This window comes from Penicillium antarcticum (genome assembly GCF_028974205.1).
Source record: "Penicillium antarcticum strain IBT 31339 chromosome Unknown utg000009l_segment0_segment0, whole genome shotgun sequence".
Lineage (NCBI taxonomy): Eukaryota > Fungi > Ascomycota > Eurotiomycetes > Eurotiales > Aspergillaceae > Penicillium > Penicillium antarcticum.
Window position 1 is genome coordinate 5,713,176 of NW_026695307.1, and position 20,129 is coordinate 5,733,304.

The following is a 20,129-nucleotide window of genomic DNA, read 5'->3' on the forward strand; positions in this document are numbered from 1 at the left end:
TTACCCGCCTCGTCCTCGTCCCCGACGGCCCCCGAAATTCTGTGCTCTTCGCCGTTCCATTTCCGTCAGTTCATGAAGCAGCTGTGGTGGTGTCTGGCCGGCTGCATTTGATTGATACATCGAGGCCCCAGCATCCACTAAGACTTTGATCATCTTTTCCCGGGATGTTTTTGATTGATCACTCGGCAGACTGGAGACTAGTTGACCGCGCATTGCCTCATGGAGAGGCGAATTCCCTTTGTTGTCGACCACATTAACATTCGCGCCCCGAACGATGAGATGTTGTACGGCGTTGACCCGACTTAGATGCCGGACCATGAAATGAAGTGGTGTATGGCCGTCGACATCGGCATCGTTGACGTTGACATACTCCAGTAGCTTTTCAATGATAGGAATATCTGCGCAACCGGTGTCGCGGAAACACATCGCCACTTTATGTAACAAGTTCTGTGATTGGGCATTACATGTGCGGCCATCAGCTCCATGTTCGAGTAAGGCAATAAGCATATCCAAGAATTGGACACTAGGATTGCCTCGTCGGACTCTTCCATAAGAATCAATTGCAGTCTCTAAGACTGTCCAGCCGAGGTGATTGCGGGCACTGAGTATCAAAGGGGGCGGTTTAGTACCAAGGAGCATCTTGACAACGGGTAAAATGCCCGCTAAGCTCGAATTGCAGGTGACCGCATAATGAAATGCATTTGCGCCCTCCTGGTCTCGTATACTGAGTGCGTCTGGGTTGCCCTCGAGGAGCATTTCGATAGTACGTATAATGTGATCTGTAATCTCTTCTTGATCATCCCAGTCGTCCATTTCCGTCCGATTATCCCAATACCCGTTCAATGCCCAGTGAAGTGGAAGTCGTCCAGCATCATCGGTCATTGAACTCATCGCTGCGAGACCCGCCTGGCCGAAATTATCCGCCAGCGCCTTCATCGCCTCTAGATTCCAGAAATGAGCTGCGATATGCACGACGGTCACTTGGTCACCGGAAAACCGGACCCCATTGTTATTGTGCCACTTCTGCCGGGCATAAATGTTGGCTCCCTCGGCAATCAGACGAGATACCATTTGATAGCTTGCGTGGGGGATGGCGGCACCGAGCACAGTATCTGACAACTCGGCTCGTGGTAGGTCTAAGTGAGATGGTTTTTTCGTCCCATGATAGTGCACATAGAAATCAGAATTTGGGACCGAGCAGCCTTTGTCCAGAAGAAAGCAGATGAAGTCTTCAGATCGTACACTTTGATCTCTCTTTTGATGCCTGGAGGCGATCGTGCCGGCAACATCAATATCGTTTGTGCCTAGTGCTCTAGCCGCACTGAACAGGGGTGTTTCCCCATCCACCGATCGGTCGTGCAACGTCCCCAACGGCGGGTCTTGGTGTAGCAACCACAGCATTAGCTCACGGTCTGCAGCCGCGCACGCGTCATTGATCGGAGAACTGTGAACGCGCTCGAGATATGCATTGATGGGCTCTGTGAGGGTTGAATCCGCCAGATAAATCTTTAGTAGGGTCTTAAGCACGTTAAAGCTACCGCTTTCTGTCGCGTTGATGAGCGGATGGCAGTAGTACGTCTGGTATGCTTTCCAAAAGACGGTCGTGTTGGGGCTATCATTATAAAGAAGAAGAGACGCGACGTCATTTCGTCTCACAATTTCAGCCAAGAGGTCCTGATAGGGCGCTTCGTACAGCGGTACTCCATCTTCGTCGTTGAAAGCCGGCCCATGTGGTTGAAAGTCAGGGTGTTGTTGCCGAAACCGGCTGTATGCCATTGTGTATGAGAATTGATGATATGATGAGAAGGCAGATAGCTGATGATTGGACAATGACTTTGGTGTGCAGGAGACGTGGACGTCCATTAAATATGAAAAGGAAATCTATTGATCAGGAGGACTTTGAAAAAAACCCCATTTTTAACAGTTTGGATTCCTAGGAGACTGACTGAAGGTGAACGAGGATGGGGTCCCGCGGCGGCTGGGGCACGAATGGACATCGGTCCATCAATGGGCCCAGGCACCAGGCACGACCAACCCGAAGCACAGGCGGCAGTAAACGCGGTTGGCCGTGGGCTTTGGTGCACGTGACGCCAAGACTGACCGCGGTGAGCACCGGCATAAAACGGTGTCAAAAGCGGCCGTTTCTGGCCTCCCTCCCATTCACCGTGTCATCTTTAATTGGAGTATTTCATGTTAACCTCACAATTGAGCCGATAATGTTAAGGTCACAAAATTAGGATTCGAGGCTTCATTAAGTTCAAGAAATAAAAATCGGGCCCAAATTCTAAGAATAAGGCTTCTTTCAATTTCGAATTTTAGATCTTATCTCGATCCCGTAGTACCTTTGAAGAACAACCAGTTTACAGATGGCACTGATATCGATATCCTCCCGAAGATTCATAGAAGCTGCTCCAAAAGTAGGTTTTATGACGTTATACACGAGTTCACGGCGGCGAACCCTGAAATGGTATTTTCTAGGACACATTGTATTCCGGTAAAGGCATAAGATCTCCTATTTTAATTCTACAGAGTTCCTAGTGCATAGTCATAAGGCATGTCTTGCACACAATTCTCGATCGAGACTTCTTTAATCTCTAACGAAACTCTGCATAAAATCTATCAGCTTAAAGTTCAATCGAAAAATAGAGAGCCTGTTTGCTTCGGTGAGCTCATTGCTGGCAAGGGATTTCAGTCACTATAGTAGTGATATTTAGTAAGCGGCTTACTTTTGGCTATATTTATATATTCTTATACCCTATCAGTAAGACACTTCTGTTATATCTATACCTAAGATTCTATCCGTGATCTCGTTGCCTAGATAACCTATATATTACTCGAAACGATACTCAATCATGCCAAGCTAGCGTAGATTATAATTATTGGTTAGGTGATCACACCCTTATCGGACTATATATAGAAGAAATTTCTAATATCTTCCTAATATACACCGGCCTAACAGCGAAGATAGATAATTAGCTCAAGATAAAGAGAACCTAGATAGTATTCAATAAGCCACTACCCTATTGAATAGAATAATTCCCTAGTGCCTTATAAGAGACCTAAGGCAGAGATAGAAACGTAGATAGCCCGGGCTAAAGGGCGGCTTTAGGGATTAGCAAGGGGGAGCGAATAGATTTTCCAAAGGGGAAAACTGAAATATACGCATCGTATACAGAACGCGACTAATTTATTAACGGCGGAAGGCTTGCTTAATACCTTGATAGGGGATCAAGTAAACAATACTTGAGCCTAAACTTTGATTATGGGCAACATAATTATAGCCAGCCAGCTAAAGCCCTTAGGTGAAGAGAACACAATATCCGAGATAAAACGCCGTCACCTCCGTATTAACCATATAGGATGGTATTAATTGCCGCACAATCTATACGAAGATCACGGTGGGCCATAAATAACGTTAGAGCCTCAGTCGTATTTATGATACTATGGAATACCTTTGGAAGACAACTATTTTTTTTCTAAGTTTTAGCAACATCTAGCGGTACCGAGGTTAGTGATAATATTGACATTTTCTAGGAAAGTTGTAGAAGCTACTCAAAATGTAGAGGCTACAATACCACATCATATCGAATTGCGGTTGGATCTTGACCACCCTTGTTCCGGGCACAAACAAGGATTATTCAAGTATTGGGCCACTACGATGCTCCTATACCTGGATCGGACGAATCAGACAACGACTGGACATGAGAGACTAGCGACGCATTTCATATTTTCGACATGAACGTATGGTTCCGACCAAGATGGAGGCTCCCTAGTCACCAAGTCTGCCACGCATTACGGCTGACTTGCAGATGAATGACACGTATATAGAGGTTTCTGGCGAATTATTCCTTGTGTTCTTCACCGCTATGCTTGATTACCCTGGTCACCTACACACCATCAGTGATGGCTTCCTACTAGGAAAAAGAATCTTTAGCTGGCCAATTTGGCGCACCGACATTTTGCCTCAGTATAGAATGTGTGGTGAAGGTGTGGTGAGGTAGCAATCATGCTTTGGGTCTTGAACGCTGGGCACAAGAGTTGTAAGCTATGCGAAGATAAATACCACTATTTCTCCCGGCTGTCTACGGGCTCTTCGTGCTTTTCATGAAGAATCGACTTTTCTACTTTCCAAAATCACTGCACCTCTTTGTTTAAGCTACCCCAGTCCGTTTTCCAAGTCGCTGAAAAACATGGCCACAGGGAGTCCCATGAAGGAGTCCTTGATCTCCGCGTTCATGAAACAATACAACGAAAATAAGTACACTGATATGGCGGAAAGTGCTGCAGACATCTGTAGCCGAGCCCTTTTGGAGAAAGATATCCCCCATGAAACCGAAAGCCGCGGGAAGAAGACTGAAAGCCTACGGAAAAAGATTGAGCAGCGTGAGCGCAATAAAGGTCTTTACAAGTCCCTAACACATATATTTGAGGACATCGTCGACCTTGCCGGGGCTCGCATTATTCTCAAAAAGTGGGAAGATCTTGATCGCGTTAGGGGTATCATATACGAGCTTTTCGAGGTTGAGGAGGAGAAACCTATGAAACAAAAGAGCGGGTACGAAGCAGTACATTATCGTGTCTACTTGAAGCAAGAGGGGCGCCTGTGTGGCCTCCACACGTCGGAAGTGATGACCAGGGTTGAGATTCAAGTTCTGTCTTTGTATATGGCGCAATGGGCCAAAGATGAACATGACAGTCGGTATAAAACATCCAGAGATCCGAGTCGAGCGTTGAGCAATGCTCTCGATAGCCATCTTAAAGCGGTTCAACATGTTCAAATATCCGCCCAGAACACAAGAGAAGAGATAGCCAGGCAAGATGAAAAGTACAGACAAAAGTTCAGCGACCGCAAATACGTCGGCCGACATCTGGAGAAGTGGATTGGCAAGCACGCTGCAGACTGGGCACGAGATGAAAAGATAAAAACAGGATCTTCTACAGCTTTGACAATCTTTTTGGATGCTCGTGAATGGAGGACCCCCGAGTACCTTGATCTATTGCTCAATCAACACCTTGGCCATGGCGCGCAGGATGAATACTCAAATATCGCAAAGGAATATGCCGGCATTGAATTGAACATCGTGATTTACCTCATTGACCGTACGGTCTTGAATGGCAATACGCATACCTTTCTTGTCCCCGACGACCATCAAAAACATGCCTACAAGATCCGAGTGATATTGAGCACGTTCATCTGGATGAAGCGTCTTTTCCTGCCGGCGTTGGAATGGCAGCGTTTATTCACGCGTGTTGAGGACCGAAGCGTGCTTCGACAGGGCATTGTTTGGCTGGGGCACAGAGCCTTGCAAAACCTGATTGCAAAGGGAGGGAAATTGCTGACTCCCGAAGAGATCGGTAAATTGAACCGACTGTGGGATTGGTTCTGCAGTAACCTCGACCGACCGATCCAGGTGGCTTTTGCGATGTCCCGCCAGGGAGTTATTAGAGATCTAGCAGGAGAAACTGATGAGCTGGAAAATGCGCTTGGGCCACTGAGGCGAGCCCTGAGTTGGGACATGGACCCGGCTTCAACATGAGTTTTGGAGCTGATCACCACAGAACAACGGAAAGAGATATTGCAGTAGTTTCAGCCTTCTGGAAAGAATAAAAGTTATGTTTTTCGATCTTGACCGTTCATCTCTCGTACCACAACTTCTTTCGTATTCCACGTAGTGGAAATGAAGATGCACGTACCACCATCACTCGGAAGGATTGGTGTGATGAGCCCTGGCCACTTTATCACACAAGGATCTGTCGACCTGTCAGCTTCAGGGGTGAGTTCCCTCACGTGTTGCTGAGCACGGTCGTCTTATTTCCAGGAAGAAGCAAATATGAAAACAAAAATGAGCCAAACACCAAACAAACGAGGCCTGGGGACACACGGTAGAGCGTGAATGGCTTGCTAGAGTGAAGGACCAATATAATTGAAAGGATGGTAACCAGTTCGAATAATCTTTTCCCAAAAAGAAGAGAGAAAAAGGCAAGCAAGGTTCTGAAATCGGTATTGCCAAGACGTGTATTCAGGAACCCGACTCAAGCCCATTATGGCCAAGCCGCACAAAAAAAAAGGACCTTTTGGCTAGGCAGCCGGTCCCGGTCAGTCGTACTTTTCCAGTAGCGTTCTCTTTCTCTGGCAGCAGAGATTTTGAGCTCCCTGGGAAGGGTTAGACTTCTGTGCTGGTATTACCTTCGCTGCGGGCTTGGACCAAGTGACAATGTGTTTTTCCAATTGGTTGAGCCTGGTGAAGCAGATACGAGGCCGCAAAGCCCCCTCTGAAGAAACGGCAAAAGCAATGCAGTTCGATTCACGTACGTCAGAGGCCCAGGAATCAAGCATAGTTGCAGAAGCTTTTGCGAATCGAACAGAAGGTGAGATCTATTCACCTTGTGAGATGATTATTGGAGGCTGGCTGACCTGTTCTTCTCCCAGTGCCGGACCCAGTTCTCGATCAACTCATCTTCGAAGCTGTCTTGAAAGGATCTACACCGCCTGAAATGTCCCAAGGCGAAGAAAGAAGGATCTTGGAGATACTTGCACTCGCTGAGACAAATGGATGGAGCGGCTCATCAGCAGTCACACCAGCCTGCTACTTCTGGATCTGGTGTGGGTTGAAGCCGCACCGATGGACCGTAGTCCCGAACGAGAAGCTCTGGAAAGAGTTCACAGAGGAACTCCAGATAAATAAGTACAAAGGTCAGTGCAATCACAGAACAAAAAAGGGGAACAGGGAATGTATCGAATGTTTCCTTGTGATCTCCTGTTCGCTAGAACCTAAATACATTCCTGGAAGTCAATTGGATAGTGACCTAAGCAGGCTATACCAGTAGAGCTAACTGGGAATAGACTGCCCCGATGCAAGACTGCAGGCAATTCCAAACCTGTCCATGTGGAAGCCTCCCACATTTAGGGTCACCAGAAGGCCTGATGAATAATTTATGCGGCTGCGCGCACAAGAAATTGTCGTGAGGTGAGTCTCAAGCCAAAGAAATTTCTTAACCCGAAAGGTTGCTGATCATAACCCAGGGTTCTTCTAGGGAAGAGCCTTCAGAGAGACATTTTCGAATTCTATTCGAGGATGAACACAGGTCAAAGGCATGCAGGGGACCTAGCGAAAGGTGGTGGAGGGGAGAGAAATATGAATGGTCCACAAGTAGGTAGCATCGAGAAGAGGGGTGGTCATCATCCCTTGCTGTTTCATGCAAGTGTGCGCTGGGTTGTCCCGGGTTAAGATGACCTTGCTCCGTTATATTATCGCGGAGACAGCAAAGCGCGTTGCCCGCTGAAATTGCGAAAAAAAGCAACTTTGCTCGATGACTCTGATTTTGGAGGAGCTAGCGTTGGGATGCTACTCGAATGGCTTACTAAATTATTGTTCTTCTTTTCTAAACAGCCTTCAATACAACCCTTTTTTAGAACTTATTCCTAAGTGTTCGTCTAGACACTAGGCGCCCCACATCTTGTATGCTCGATATCGATGAGCATTACGGTCGAGAGGAAAGCAATGAGCAACAAAGCCACCGCGTTGGAAACCACATCTCTAAGATTTCACCTGAAGTATTACACTTCACGTAATGCGTCGAAGTGGCAAAGCTGAGCTCCGAGCGCAAAGGCCTGAACTGGCCTATTTCCAAGCAGTAGCTTGTAGTTCTGTAGTTCCTTCCTACGTGTCTCTTTCTTACTGGCCTTAGTTTACTTGATGCGAGCTCTTTTCGTAACTTGCTCACTGTCACTATCATTTGTGCTAAGGGGAGCGAGATAGATAAGGTATAGATAACTTTCGGTGGCTGATGGCATGTTACCCCTTCTTGCTTTCTCTGTATGAGATTTATTCTTTCGATACCTTCGAACACTGAGCACGAATCTGTGGACACTAATATGCAGGGTTATAAGAAAGCATGAAACCCTCGAGGTCTACTTCAAACTAGAGCAGATGAGAGTCATCAAAAGCTGATGATCCGATGGTTCCTCAGTAAACCACCCGCAGCAATGCCTCCAAGAGCCCGTCTGCTTTGGCAGCTGGTCTGGGGAAATCTTTCATGTTTCCTTAGTAAATCTTTTGAGAGCCGAGCTACTTGGGAAAACTTCGATTGTTTTGCCAGTTTGCCGAAAGTCAACCATGTCAACCTTATCAAGCATGTCATCCGTGATTAATATTGAATTTGGAAGCAAGCAATCACGAAAGTTCGCCTCTATAGTTTTATGAGATCTTCTCAAATTCATCTGACGTGCTAGGCGGCTAAATTCGGCATTTTATAGATACCGTACTGATTCTCTGAAAATTTGGGAAATCGAAGGTAATTAGATTATTCTGTATAAGGAATAACGAGGTAAAGTTTAGTTGACCTTTGGGAGGCTTACTGGCTCTTGGTCAAAGAAAGAGTGTTGCTCACACAATATTCTGAGCTCACGTCAACCGATCTTGTTCCGCCACCTACTTCATTCCCATGCATGAATGGATGCCCAGCCAAGTGTAAGAATTAATATCACTGGAATACTTCCAGCCTTATCTTTATTACTATGACTAAACTGTCTAATTGTATGTCAAGGTCCTGTCCGGCTGATCCGATTTTTGAATCTACCAACCAGTAAATCTTGGCCGAAAGCTCTGAGAGCGTGAGCCGCTGATAATCCAGGAAGGAATTCCCCTTGCAACGGCACTTTGAAGTTTCATAGAGAATTTTTGGGTACTGGGCGTTGTCAAAACCGCAAAGCTTATATCAACGAGCAAGAAGTATTCCAATGCCGTAGTAGAAGCCGTGGTCGCGAAAAGTTTGGATCATTTCATAGTAATCTCTCAGCTTCTGTTTCACGGCCCTCAATGTCTAGTACATTCATTTTTCACGGTGCCATATTTTCCTTGAGCTGTCATAGCCAATTGAGGATATGTTTATTGATTTAAGTCTGAACTACTCTTGTACTCCCGCCACCTGATTTTTGTCGACCTGTATAGAAGTTCCAACAATTCTTTTTGACACGAATTGGTCATCACCACTATAGCTTCCCTCCTTTTCATTCAACAACAACGTCAGCCGGTCATGCGCATTATAGACCTGATCTATCGCTACTTGGACGGTTTGAACGGCCCGGGTCTGTGCCATACACCCGCAATTCATACCATCTTCAGAGTGTAAGTTTAGAACGGGGGTTCAAATTTGCAAATAAAGTCAACTCATGCTGTTGCTATTGTGAGTAAGTCATCGTATCATTGCTACGTATATACTCTAGAATAGCTATTTGCATACCCTACCTAGCTTGCATGCTATGTCAATCAACATGATCGACGATATGAAGGTGTTGCCTGCTCCCTCATTCCCGTGAAGAAGTAGAGTGCTATGCTCTCTGGCAGTGTAGCAATCGTGGGCGTGTTGGGATTTCTCCGTTTCCGAGAGCCGCTGGCCACTTTCTGCTCGTCCGCGATTCGAAACATCGGAATGTTCATCTTCTGATAGAGCCACCAAGCTTCTTGTTTCCTGAACCACCTAGCTGAGCTTCATTAGAGATCAAATGTAAACCACAGGGGCCACAAACGCACAAAATACTTTGCGCCAGGAATCTGTAAAAATACTCGATCTCTGAGAATATCTATTTCAAGAAAATATCTGGTCCATCTGAGTCCCACGTGGTTTTTTCCATTTTCGCTGGATGCTACTTTTGGCACTATGATCGACAGACCTGACTTACGAAGATCTATCAAGTGTCTCGGAGTTTCTCCAAGATGCCTTGAAAATTTTGAGTTCTTATTTATAGGTTTTCCTTTTGCTGATCACGCAATGTGTCGTCAGATATACAACCCTCGATGACCCTCAGGATATTGGATACTTTCTTCGCGCTATGAATTGGTCAACTGTGAGATGTGCACATACTGTACATGTCTAACAATAGAGACTGAGTCATTTGAAACTTCTTTGTGCTCAAGTGGAGCATTTTAAATCTGTTTCCGCTAACCATTTGCTAGCTTCAAGAGTGTCAAAAAGTCGCCGAGGTTATAACAAAAACCCATTTTCTTTGCTTAAAGATAGTGAATCTCGAGTTGAAAGAGGGGTGGGAGGCCCAAAGCACATGACAAATAATAATATAAGACTGAACAGAGGATGTCTAGGACGGGCAGCAAAGCGGGTAGGAAGTCAATCTCATATCAGCAGACTTTCGACTAGGCTAGCCAGGTAAATTTGAATTATTTGGATTTCGCAGATATGGAGTCTCTTTTCTTCGAAAAAAATGATGAAATTACGTAGCGCCACGTCGGGAAATGTAGCCCAGTATCATATCACAACGTACTAGTCCGAAAACCCCTGCCCCTACCAATAGCTTACCGCTGCAGCATGCATGAGTTTGACTACGTGTATGTCTTTAGCGCCAGTCGAAGAGTTGGGCCAAGCGGGGGCAAAAGAGCGCGTAATGATCTCTACATCGGTTCTTCCGCGCCTTTGTATCGTTGAGCTTGGGTGTCGGTCGGCTTTGATCTCTTGAACATGGTTCAAAATCCTCCTCTTCGTCTTTCCTGTCCTGGGTGTGAGAGAAAAAACTTTCGCAGTATAGTTGGCGTTCGAAATCACTTCATAAAGAAGCAGCACTCATTTCAATGTCCAGCTTGCGAAAAATCCTTTAAGGATGAGTTGGGAGTTATACAGCATTACCAAAAGTATGCCTCGCCAAGTTCACCAAGTCATATTCGGCGGATACAACCAAGTGAACCTCTACCAAGCGAACCTTTACCAAGTGCAGCGGCGGCACCGATTTTGCGACCAGAAGCTTTCCAAATGGATGCCCCAGATGAGACCTCGAGAGCCCCCTCACAGGAGCCGGAGAATCCAAATTGCTATTTGGTACATAGTCTCCTTAATACCATCCCGGTAACAGAGCTCGAGAGCCCTGTACTACGTAAGGAGTCTTGAATATAATCCAACCAAAGCTAAGATTCATTTCAGCCGAAGATTCACCAGTTGTTACCTCGCAAACGCTGGTTTATTCAACCGTTTTAGATCCGCTGGAGCAGAACCTCATCTTGCGATATCTACATTCAAGATGCCACTCTTGGAATCGTCTTCAGACAGAAGGATATGTTCTTGGTTCCGGTCCCCATGAAGTCAAGAGAACCCCATCCAAAGCGTCCATTGAAATCTATGACTTTCGCAGCCCACCTCATACCAACATACAAGCAGCGGGAAGGATCAATGCAATAGCAATTGACTGTGAGATGGTTGGAGTCAGAAAGGGTTGCCAAACGCTCGCTTTTATTAGTGCTATCAATTTCTTGACAGGCGAAGTGCTCATAAGTCGCTTTGTTGATCCAGTCGAGGATGTGGTTGACTGGAGGACTAAGTTCAGTGGCATAACAAAGACCATTATGGCCAGCGCGATTATCTCCGGCGCAGCATTTAGAAGCTGGAGAGAGGCGCGTGACAAATTATGGGAGTATATGGACGACTCAACTATCTTGGTCGGTCATTCTCTCAACCATGATCTCGAAGTACTAGGCATGTTCCATGCGAAAGTTGTTGACTCTGCCATCTTGACTGCTGAGACTGTTTTCCCTTCCATCATACCGACGAAGCGATTGACCCGCATGTGGGGGCTGAAAAGACTTGCGAAGGACCTCTTGAACCTGGATATACAGACTAGCAATCGTGGGCACAATGCTTTGGAAGACTCATATGCAGCACGAGACATTGTTATCTGGTGTATCAGAAACCCGGAGGAGCTCAAATTATGGGCAGAAAATGCTCGACACCAAGAGGAAGAGCGCAAGGCCGCACAAAGTCGAAATAGACATGGCAAGGGCAGGTCCAAGGGGAAGTTGCCTACCATCCGTTCTACTCAAAACTGGGAATACGATTCTGAAAATGATGATTATTCGGAAGGATTTAGATTGTCTGATCTCGCGGAGGAGTTAGGATGGCCTCAAGGATATGATCCTTGGTCTGATTGATGTTGGAATAGCACTCGGGGATTTCTTGGGACATGCAACATTTTGAGTTAATATTCCTTTGCTGAATTACTTTACTCTGCGCCGTTGATTGAAATTGATACTATCCTTCTTTATGTTTTATTTCCACACATATTCTTAGCTCACACCTCCGAATAATGTGGCCAATACAATCTGGAATTGGATTTGTAGAAGATTTGAGCTCTGCTGGTCGTAATTTGTGTCTAAATCTTAGGCTACCGATGTGTAGTTTATGTGAAACTAAAATTCCTGCGAGTATCGAGTATTCCCTAAGTTATATCTAGGCAAAGCGCAGCCTCAGCACTGTATTACTCAGGGGGTTGGGGGAGGAGGATTGATACAGGACAAATGTCAGATGAGAATCCTCTAGACCGGAGCAATAGTTTGACATCTTGTCAAGCTGGGCTGCAGTAAAAAATGGACCACTGTAGCTACTAATATCGAAGGACTGGTTGACGGGCTTCGTATTTAGCTGCATCAGAATTTGGTTGAGCGGTGATTTAGTCAACTCAAGTCTCCAAATAACAATCTCGAGTACTCTCACCATAAGAGATTTTGGCTTAAGTAAAGTTGGTTGAACTTCGCGTCGCTGAAACACTCTGTGTATCTACCACTAGAAGATGAGGTATGCTATCTGCTATTCCCAAGCCACTGATGTTAGTTTGATCTTAGGATGGGCAGTTTGTGGTGAATCATCTAGTTCTAATTTGTTCGTACAGAATAAAGTGAATCTCTATGGGTCTTTAGGCAACTCCTATACTACCCATTCTCACATCCTTTTTCCATGCTTCTAGTGTATGCATGCTTGCCCAGCGAGGCATTTATGCCATTGATCCGGATCGAAATGCTCCTCCGGCTTCCCTACCCCGAACACGACCTATTGGATTCTTCTAATGCATTGTAGGCGCCTCCTGGCGCAAGACCGGTGATACCACTGGAGGCGCGACCAACGCACTGACATCCTTGGAATATGAGGATGTTTGTACACAGTTAGCTAGCCATCAAGCGCCCACCTCAAACCGGCCTGGTCAGTAGGACTCTTTGTTAGTGGCTGCACCCTCATCACTATATGTGAATACTGCATAGACAACCGTCCGAAGTGCGTCTCGGATGATGTTCTACAATCCGACCAAAAAGTAATAAGATAATTAATTAATCTACATACCCCGGGCCGGTCCATTCTTTTTTTCAGGTGCGTTGGAATATTATAGTGCTGATTTAAAGCTTTGCAAGCCACAAACCAGCATACAGATACCCCACAAAGACAACAAGTTAGCGAGGTTACAGGGCGCTATTGCAAAGGACATTGAATCACTTTCCCTGTGTGACTTAAATAGCTGCCGTGAAGCCCTTCAGAAGCGTAGCCTAGTCACAAGACTAGGCCGCCGTGGCTGCTTTAATCCAGCTGAAATTGTGAGACAATGTACACGAGCCATCTATCATGGTGCGAGATACCTGGTTTGACATCGAATCTTGAAATTTCTCTTAATTATTATCTTCTTAAGACCATTGCTTCTCCGGCAACTGGAATCGAATTTCAGCCCACATGATGACCGACAAAGGCGAACCCCCCTCTTTAAAACTCAAAATGAACCTCAAGATCTGTTATTTGGAATGCTTTGAAATTTGGATCAGAATAAGAAAGGAGGAAAAATCAAGAAAAAGAAAAGCACTTCAGAGGATCACGCAGACGGTGTTTGCCGTCAGATGTAACCCTTTCTTGAGAATCAAGACTTTGATAACAATTTCTGCGGTCAAAATATCTCAAACCCACCCTTGTAGCAAGTTTGGGAGCAGAGAGAATCTCTCTAGTCTTTCAGAAGGGTATTAAAATGGGACAAGATGGACGTGAGCCTAGCCGATGAGAACGGCACAACAATCATCCATTTGGGAGTTCAGAAAGCCGAACTAGAACTTATATCCTGTTTAAAAGATACTGACTTCTTGCTTGCATTGGAAGTCAATGATGGCCGTACATCACTCTCAATGGCAGCTGACTGTAGAAACTACTTGAGGGTGTAAGCTCTCTTCTACAAAGAGCATCTACGGCTCAATGCAAAGGACATAACCGAGTGCACTCCATTGCATTCGGCAGTGATGTCCTTTCAACGACAGCCCGGGCTAGAGTCTGATCATTTATTGTCCCTAAGAATGGAAGGACTTGTATCATCGGTCTCCTTCTGGAATGCAGCGCAGATCCCAACATTGTGAACAGAAACGGAGAAACATCTCTAGAGATCGCGTTCGATCACTGAGACAGGAGGACAATGGACCAGCTTCTGAGCTCCGATTGCATCACAATCGATGTGAAGCAACACATCAGAGGTAGAAGACTAGCTAGTCGCTTCTTCCTCTCTCTGCTCTCATCATTTTATGTTAGTCAAGACCGTCCATTTTATTGCCTCATCTTTCCTTCCATTCCATCGAGAGGATATTAGTTCAAGATTGACGTTTTCGTGTTCATTGTGTAATGATGCATAAAGAGTGAAACAGTGCTATACACGATGCATTTCGTGATGTCCTTCAATTTCATACCGATGGCTCTACGATTGACCTGCGCCAAAGCCATCTGCCACTAACATACCTGCGTCAGCCCACTCAATTTCGCCGGACCCACCCAAATACAAAGTTGAACGTTTAGCAACCCCTGTCTAACCGCACTTTCCCTACTCTATGTGGGCATGCATCGGAGAGACAGACTTTTCGATGACTAGACAATCCTCGCGCAATCATGCAACTCGTATGTTATTCTTTAATAAGAGAAATGTGTTACAGGGATTTTCGAACCGTGGTTTCAGATTTCCTCTTCACTATTGCCCTTCCTCATAAGGCCCACTTGGGTGTTAGAACTAGATCAACTCCATATAATGAAGGTCAAAAGCTACGGTTTATAAGAAGTTCTCCTGAAGAGCTAGGCCTAAGATCTGTTTGATACTCTACCTCATCTTCACACTTTCCTTTCAAGCAATTCACTCTTCTGAACTCCGAGATTGCTTTATCTGAAGATGGTTTGTTTCAGACAGTCTCTTGCCCTGGCGGCCCTGTCATTGACCCATGCTGCTTTCGCCCTTCCCGCACTGACCGATCTTTCCTCTCGGGCTCAATCCTCAACTCAGCTTTGCGGGGACTATGCTAACATTATTCTTTCAAATACGCCATGGATTGTCTACAACATGCTGTACAATGCCGATCAGATCGACGGCACGCAATGCACAAATTATGACGGGGTCACCGCAAGCGTCAATGGCACCAAAGAAGTTCTTTGGAGCAGCGTGACCAATATCGACTATGTCGAGAGCACGTAAGGTTACTTTCTATGGTTCGTACCAGCGATTGACTGAGGTCTACTGTAGAAACAACGTTCCCAAAGGGTACTCCTTTGTCGGTCTAACTCAGAACCTCGAGACCAAACTGTCCGCTATCGAGTCCATTCCTGCTGCCTACAGCTGGATGCGTACCAATACCACTGATTTTAAGGGTGCGATAACATCATGATCCAAATGCGTCTCTATATTGATCATCCATTCAAACAGGAAACATCTGCTTCGACTTCATGACCAATGATATCAAAGGTGACTCGACGTCGTCCTCCTCGCATGAACTCATGCTATGGCTGCAGTACGAGGGTGGCCAGCTCCCAATCGGCTGGACCAACGGACCGGCTGCAACTGTTGATAACCTCTTCGGGGCCTCGTGGACGCTGTACGAAGACGTCAACACTGACACCGGGATAACAGTCAGCACCCTAATGCCTACCAAACAGTTTGAGGGCTCTTTCTCTGGAGATCTGAAGGATTGGCTGCTCGCTATGGCCAATCTGGGCAGATTTACGGAGTCCACATATGTCAATGTCGGCAATGCTGGGTATTTATTGCTTGTCCTTGTTGTCGCTCTACATTGACTAACAATTCTGGACAGCACCGAGTTCTTTTACGGAAATGCCGTGATGAACGCGACCCTCGGGTTGCAGATTGACCTGGCGTGAAAATCGATCAGTATTGACAAGTAGTCCGTTTTCGGGGCTTCATGGGCAGCAACATATTTACTGTGAATCGGTCAGAGCGCGTTCATTGGTGACGTGAATTGATTCCTCCAAATGTATCATTATTCTTATAATAATTCAAATTCTGGACAAGTATCCGGACGCATTTTTGTCGGCTCGTGCCTGGAGACATGCTAGCCTACAAGGAATAATCATCAAGAACCGTGGGTTTAAAGAAATCCCCATCAACTACAGAATGAGTATATTATGTATAACATTGTGTCGTAAATTTTATTAGATAAATTTGGTAGACTATTGAAGAATCGATCCCTTGACACCTGGTGTGCAGATTATTGCTGTTCTATGTACACTTGATGGAAAACAAAGTTAGACTCCAGCTCTAGGAATTGTTGCTGCTTGGATCCATTGAAGTTAATGGTGTCGTCCATTGTGGCGCTTTTGCTGCAGAAAAACTGCCTCCCAATCCTGGAAGGCTTTTCCACATTCATCTAAGACATCATTTCCAAGCGTTTGTCGCTGTCTGAAAGATGAGAACCAAGTCCAGTCACTCTTGCGTGTAACACCCGCGTATCCCAGAGCGAAATCTCTGATGACTTGTAGGAGTCCATCATCGATATGGAAAAGCTGTCGGTTCATGACAGCTCCGCGAACATTTCGTGTTGTTCGTGCCTTGCGAACCACCTCGTAGAGGTTGAGGATCGAAGTTACCACGGAGAGGTCATTGCTGAAATTCCGATCTTGTAAGGAGCCAAGAAGATTTCCGATAACTGCACCATCCTCAACCGCCATGGCCGCTCCTTGGGCTTGATAGGGAAGAGTAGGATGGCAGGCGTCACCGAGCAGAGCAACCGCACCCTGATAGTGGATTTAATTAGCAAGTTAAAGAGACGTAGAGAATTCAACCAACATTTGTCCATGTCTCAAGTTCAGGGAGACTTGTCAACTTCCATTTGTATACCGTTGGCACACAGGATATCAGATTCTGCAATCTATTGTGAAAAAAGTAAAATTAGTGAAACTTGAATTCATGACTTCAATGGCACTTACGTCTCGTCCCAATCGGCGTAGCTTTCTCGCATCTCTTCGACATCTCCTTCAACCCTTCGAGTCCCTGCGGCCAGGTCATCTGGTCTCAATAGGACAAGATTAAACTCCTGCCCACCGCGAACAGGATAAAATATAGTGTGTTTTTTGGGACCCAGCCAGCTTGTCACAGCAACCTTTTGAATGAGTTCATTAACCTTATCATCGCCCAGAGATTCTAGCTGCTCTCGTGTGAAAGTTGCTCGATAGGCCAAATCGCCAGTCTCAACTGGCGATACGGGCGTTTTAAGAACGGCATTTCTAACCGTGGACCATTGGCCTAATTCCGATTCCATGAGACTAAGGCGAAGAACGCAGCTGAGATGAATGTGAGCAACTTACCATCGGCACCAATCAAAACATCCGCAGACAGCTTTACTCCGTCCGCAAGAACGACTTCTGGTGTCTCCACACAAAGGTTCTCTACCTCAGCTCCCAATACGAGGACAGCCCCAAGGCGAATTGCTTCGTCAAGAAGGATTCTATGATAGTCAACTCGATGTATAATTCTATGCCGACGTCCCCACAGTTAGCATACAATCTAGTCTCTTTTTGTCGGACCACATCAGCCTACATCCATGGAGCTCCAAATTCCTGCGTAATCCCATCACCAAAAGGCATAGATCGCAAAAGATGGCCATCCTTGTATCTGCGGAAGTCCACATGTTGGACCTGACTTCCTTTCTCGAGTAGCTGAGGCAAAAGGCCCAGATCCCGCATGACACGAGTTCCATTAGGGGGATCTGGATGCCCGCCCCAACTTCGCGGACCTCAGGTGATCGCTCGACAAGTACCACGTCAATACCGCGCTGACGACAAGCAATCGCGCAAGCCAGACCGCCCAAGCCAGCACCGACAATGAGGACCTTCATGGTGGCTGTCTCCGTGAAATTTTAGGTTGAGACCTTTGTTCGCACTGGACCAAAGGCCAAGTGCATAGACTGCGCTCACTTTGGCCGATTGTTGTCGACGAAATGTGGGCCAGAGGCCACCTAATCCGGACTAGTGCACCCGCCCATTTAAGCCACACCTCATGCCGCGTCACAATGAAGATCAACCCATTTCCACGCAACATGCCCTGGCCACGATCACAATTTTTGGAAATTGGGGACCAATCCTGGTGTCCCTCCTGGCTCCATCAGCACGAGCAATTATCTTTGACAAAACTTTGGAATCTCAAGGTTCCGTTTTGGAGCCGCGGGAGCCTTGCCACGCAAGCATGCGAGGTATTCAAAGAGCACCTGCAGGATCTTTCGTCATATACCGTTCTCGACATATGCGCTGGCTCTGGAGGCCCTACTCCGGTCCTCGAATCTGAACTCAATAGAGAACTCGAAGCCCAAGGCAAAGACCCTGTCCAGTTCATCTTATCCGATCTTTATCCCCACGTTGAAGCGTGGCAGCGAATTTCGAAGAAACAACAAAACATATCATACATTGAAACGCCAGTCGACGCCCGAGCTGTTTCTAGACTTGGAAAGAAGAAGGAATGTCGCATTTTCAATGTCTGTTTCCATCACTTCAATGATGGAGACGCTTCCGGTATTCTGAAAAGCGCGGTGGAGTCGGCTGATGCATTCATGTGAGTGACCTCAACCTTGGCTCAAGCAGAAATATGATCTAATATCTATATAGCATATATGAAATGACATCACGTGAAATTGGTACCTGTCTTTGCTCCCCACTAGTCTTCTTCTGGGCTTTCTTTGTAACCCTGGGTTGGTTTTGGAACTCACCCGTCCATCTTTTCTTTACATATGTCCTACCCGTGGCTCCTTTAACTATCTGGTATGATGGCTTCATATCTTGTCTCAGAACACGCACGAACGAGGAGATCAGAGGTCTCTTAGACCAGCCAGGCTTGGATTTGACCAAATGGACCTTTCATGGCGGAAGAAAGACTGTTCAGTGGCCTTTCATTACCTTGCACTACTATCTCGGTGTTAAGTCCCGTTAAACCCTTCTTTCTTTCTCTTCAAAAATCTACTTTACTAGCTTCCTACTCCCCTTAGGTTCCGACGGTAATTTCCTTTCCAAGTCTGTCCCTCTTGGAACATTTTTCTTGTGGTATCATATACATACTGCTCGCTATACAGTGGGATGGATCAAAGTTAAACTGGTCGAAAGGCGGCAGCGTTGCATTGTTAATGCTCTTGGGAGGCTGTATGTTTGCCTCTGCAGCTTCCAGGTATGGCAAGGGGAAGCGCGACAATCCCTTCGGTTACTATGCCCAACCAAGTAAAAGAAAAAAGCAAAGAAAAACATACAACAGTCAGGATTCGCTAGTGGCCAACCAGCTAAGCCGTCATAGGATATTATTGGGTTATATGTTTCCCTTTGAACCAAATTTGATTTCCTGACCACACATTGACGGCTTCGGGAGAGCTTTTAGATGTCACCTGGGCTTATACGCAAAATGGCATAGTGAGTTTAATGAGTCCGGGAGTCAATTCGTTTCCAGGTTGGAATCGAGATCGGACCAGCAATTCCATAGGTAGCTGGCCCTGGTCCTTTCCAGGGGTTCCCTATGGAGAAAACCTTCTACACTGGAAGTTTCGTCATAATTCGCTCTACTTAAATAGCGTGCTGTACATCCAACGTCCTTGTCTATTACACTCTCTTCTTTCTCTCACGCTCTTGGCTTCACCCCTTCCATCTCCTTTATGCCGACTATTACTGCCTGAGAGCTCATGACAAATAGTACCTTGAGCACCCACACAAAGCGAGCAGTCCTTTACCTGAAGTTCTCAATATGACAACGCTCGCAGGACTCGCCCCGGAGTTATTATTATCAATATCAGACTTTCTTCCACCTGTCGATTTTTATTGCTTTTCTGTTTGCAATCATCGAATCTACGGCTTGTTTTCGCGACAAATGAATCTCTCGCCTCCTCTCACACGTGATGATAAGTTCTCGATATTAACCCGGTTGGAACGAGAAATTCCACCATACTTCGCGTGCAAATATTGCAACTTGCTCCATCGGTACGATGGATCCGAAAGCTTTGGGCTATGTGGAGTCTTTCCGGAACGAACTTGCCAACTCCCGTGTGTCCAGCATGATCCTGGGCCGGAACATTGGTTTTCGATATGGG

General features: G+C 46.0%; 6 protein-coding genes across 6 annotated transcripts; 4 read left to right on the plus strand and 2 right to left on the minus strand.

Moving 5' to 3' along the window:
- Positions 1-1,776, minus strand: N7508_010498 (ankyrin repeat domain-containing protein; the record flags this gene model as incomplete). Its single annotated transcript, XM_058468558.1, has 1 exon — positions 1-1,776. One exon carries the CDS (start codon positions 1,774-1,776, stop codon positions 1-3), a length of 1,776 nt encoding a protein of 591 aa, XP_058316404.1.
- A 2,414-nt stretch (positions 1,777-4,190) lies between these two features.
- On the plus strand, positions 4,191-5,537 carry N7508_010499 (RelA/SpoT domain-containing protein; the record flags this gene model as incomplete). Its single annotated transcript, XM_058468559.1, has 1 exon — positions 4,191-5,537. The coding sequence occupies one exon, from the start codon at positions 4,191-4,193 to the stop codon at positions 5,535-5,537; it is 1,347 nt and encodes a 448-aa protein (XP_058316405.1).
- A 5,224-nt stretch (positions 5,538-10,761) lies between these two features.
- On the plus strand, positions 10,762-11,930 carry N7508_010500 (3'-5' exonuclease; the record flags this gene model as incomplete). Its single annotated transcript, XM_058468560.1, has 2 exons — positions 10,762-10,882; positions 10,930-11,930. 2 exons carry the CDS (start codon positions 10,762-10,764, stop codon positions 11,928-11,930), a joined length of 1,122 nt encoding a protein of 373 aa, XP_058316406.1.
- A 3,023-nt stretch (positions 11,931-14,953) lies between these two features.
- Positions 14,954-15,933, plus strand: N7508_010501 (uncharacterized protein; the record flags this gene model as incomplete). Its single annotated transcript, XM_058468561.1, has 4 exons — positions 14,954-15,249; positions 15,302-15,426; positions 15,482-15,812; positions 15,867-15,933. The coding sequence occupies 4 exons, from the start codon at positions 14,954-14,956 to the stop codon at positions 15,931-15,933; spliced, it is 819 nt and encodes a 272-aa protein (XP_058316407.1).
- Positions 15,934-16,362: 429 nt separating this feature from the next.
- Positions 16,363-17,906, minus strand: N7508_010502 (putative salicylate hydroxylase; the record flags this gene model as incomplete). Its single annotated transcript, XM_058468562.1, has 5 exons — positions 16,363-16,806; positions 16,859-16,940; positions 16,999-17,314; positions 17,377-17,529; positions 17,609-17,906. 5 exons carry the CDS (start codon positions 17,904-17,906, stop codon positions 16,363-16,365), a joined length of 1,293 nt encoding a protein of 430 aa, XP_058316408.1.
- A 201-nt stretch (positions 17,907-18,107) lies between these two features.
- N7508_010503 (uncharacterized protein) lies at positions 18,108-18,991 on the plus strand (the record flags this gene model as incomplete). Its single annotated transcript, XM_058468563.1, has 2 exons — positions 18,108-18,616; positions 18,670-18,991. 2 exons carry the CDS (start codon positions 18,108-18,110, stop codon positions 18,989-18,991), a joined length of 831 nt encoding a protein of 276 aa, XP_058316409.1.
- Positions 18,992-20,129: the final 1,138 nt, after the last annotated feature.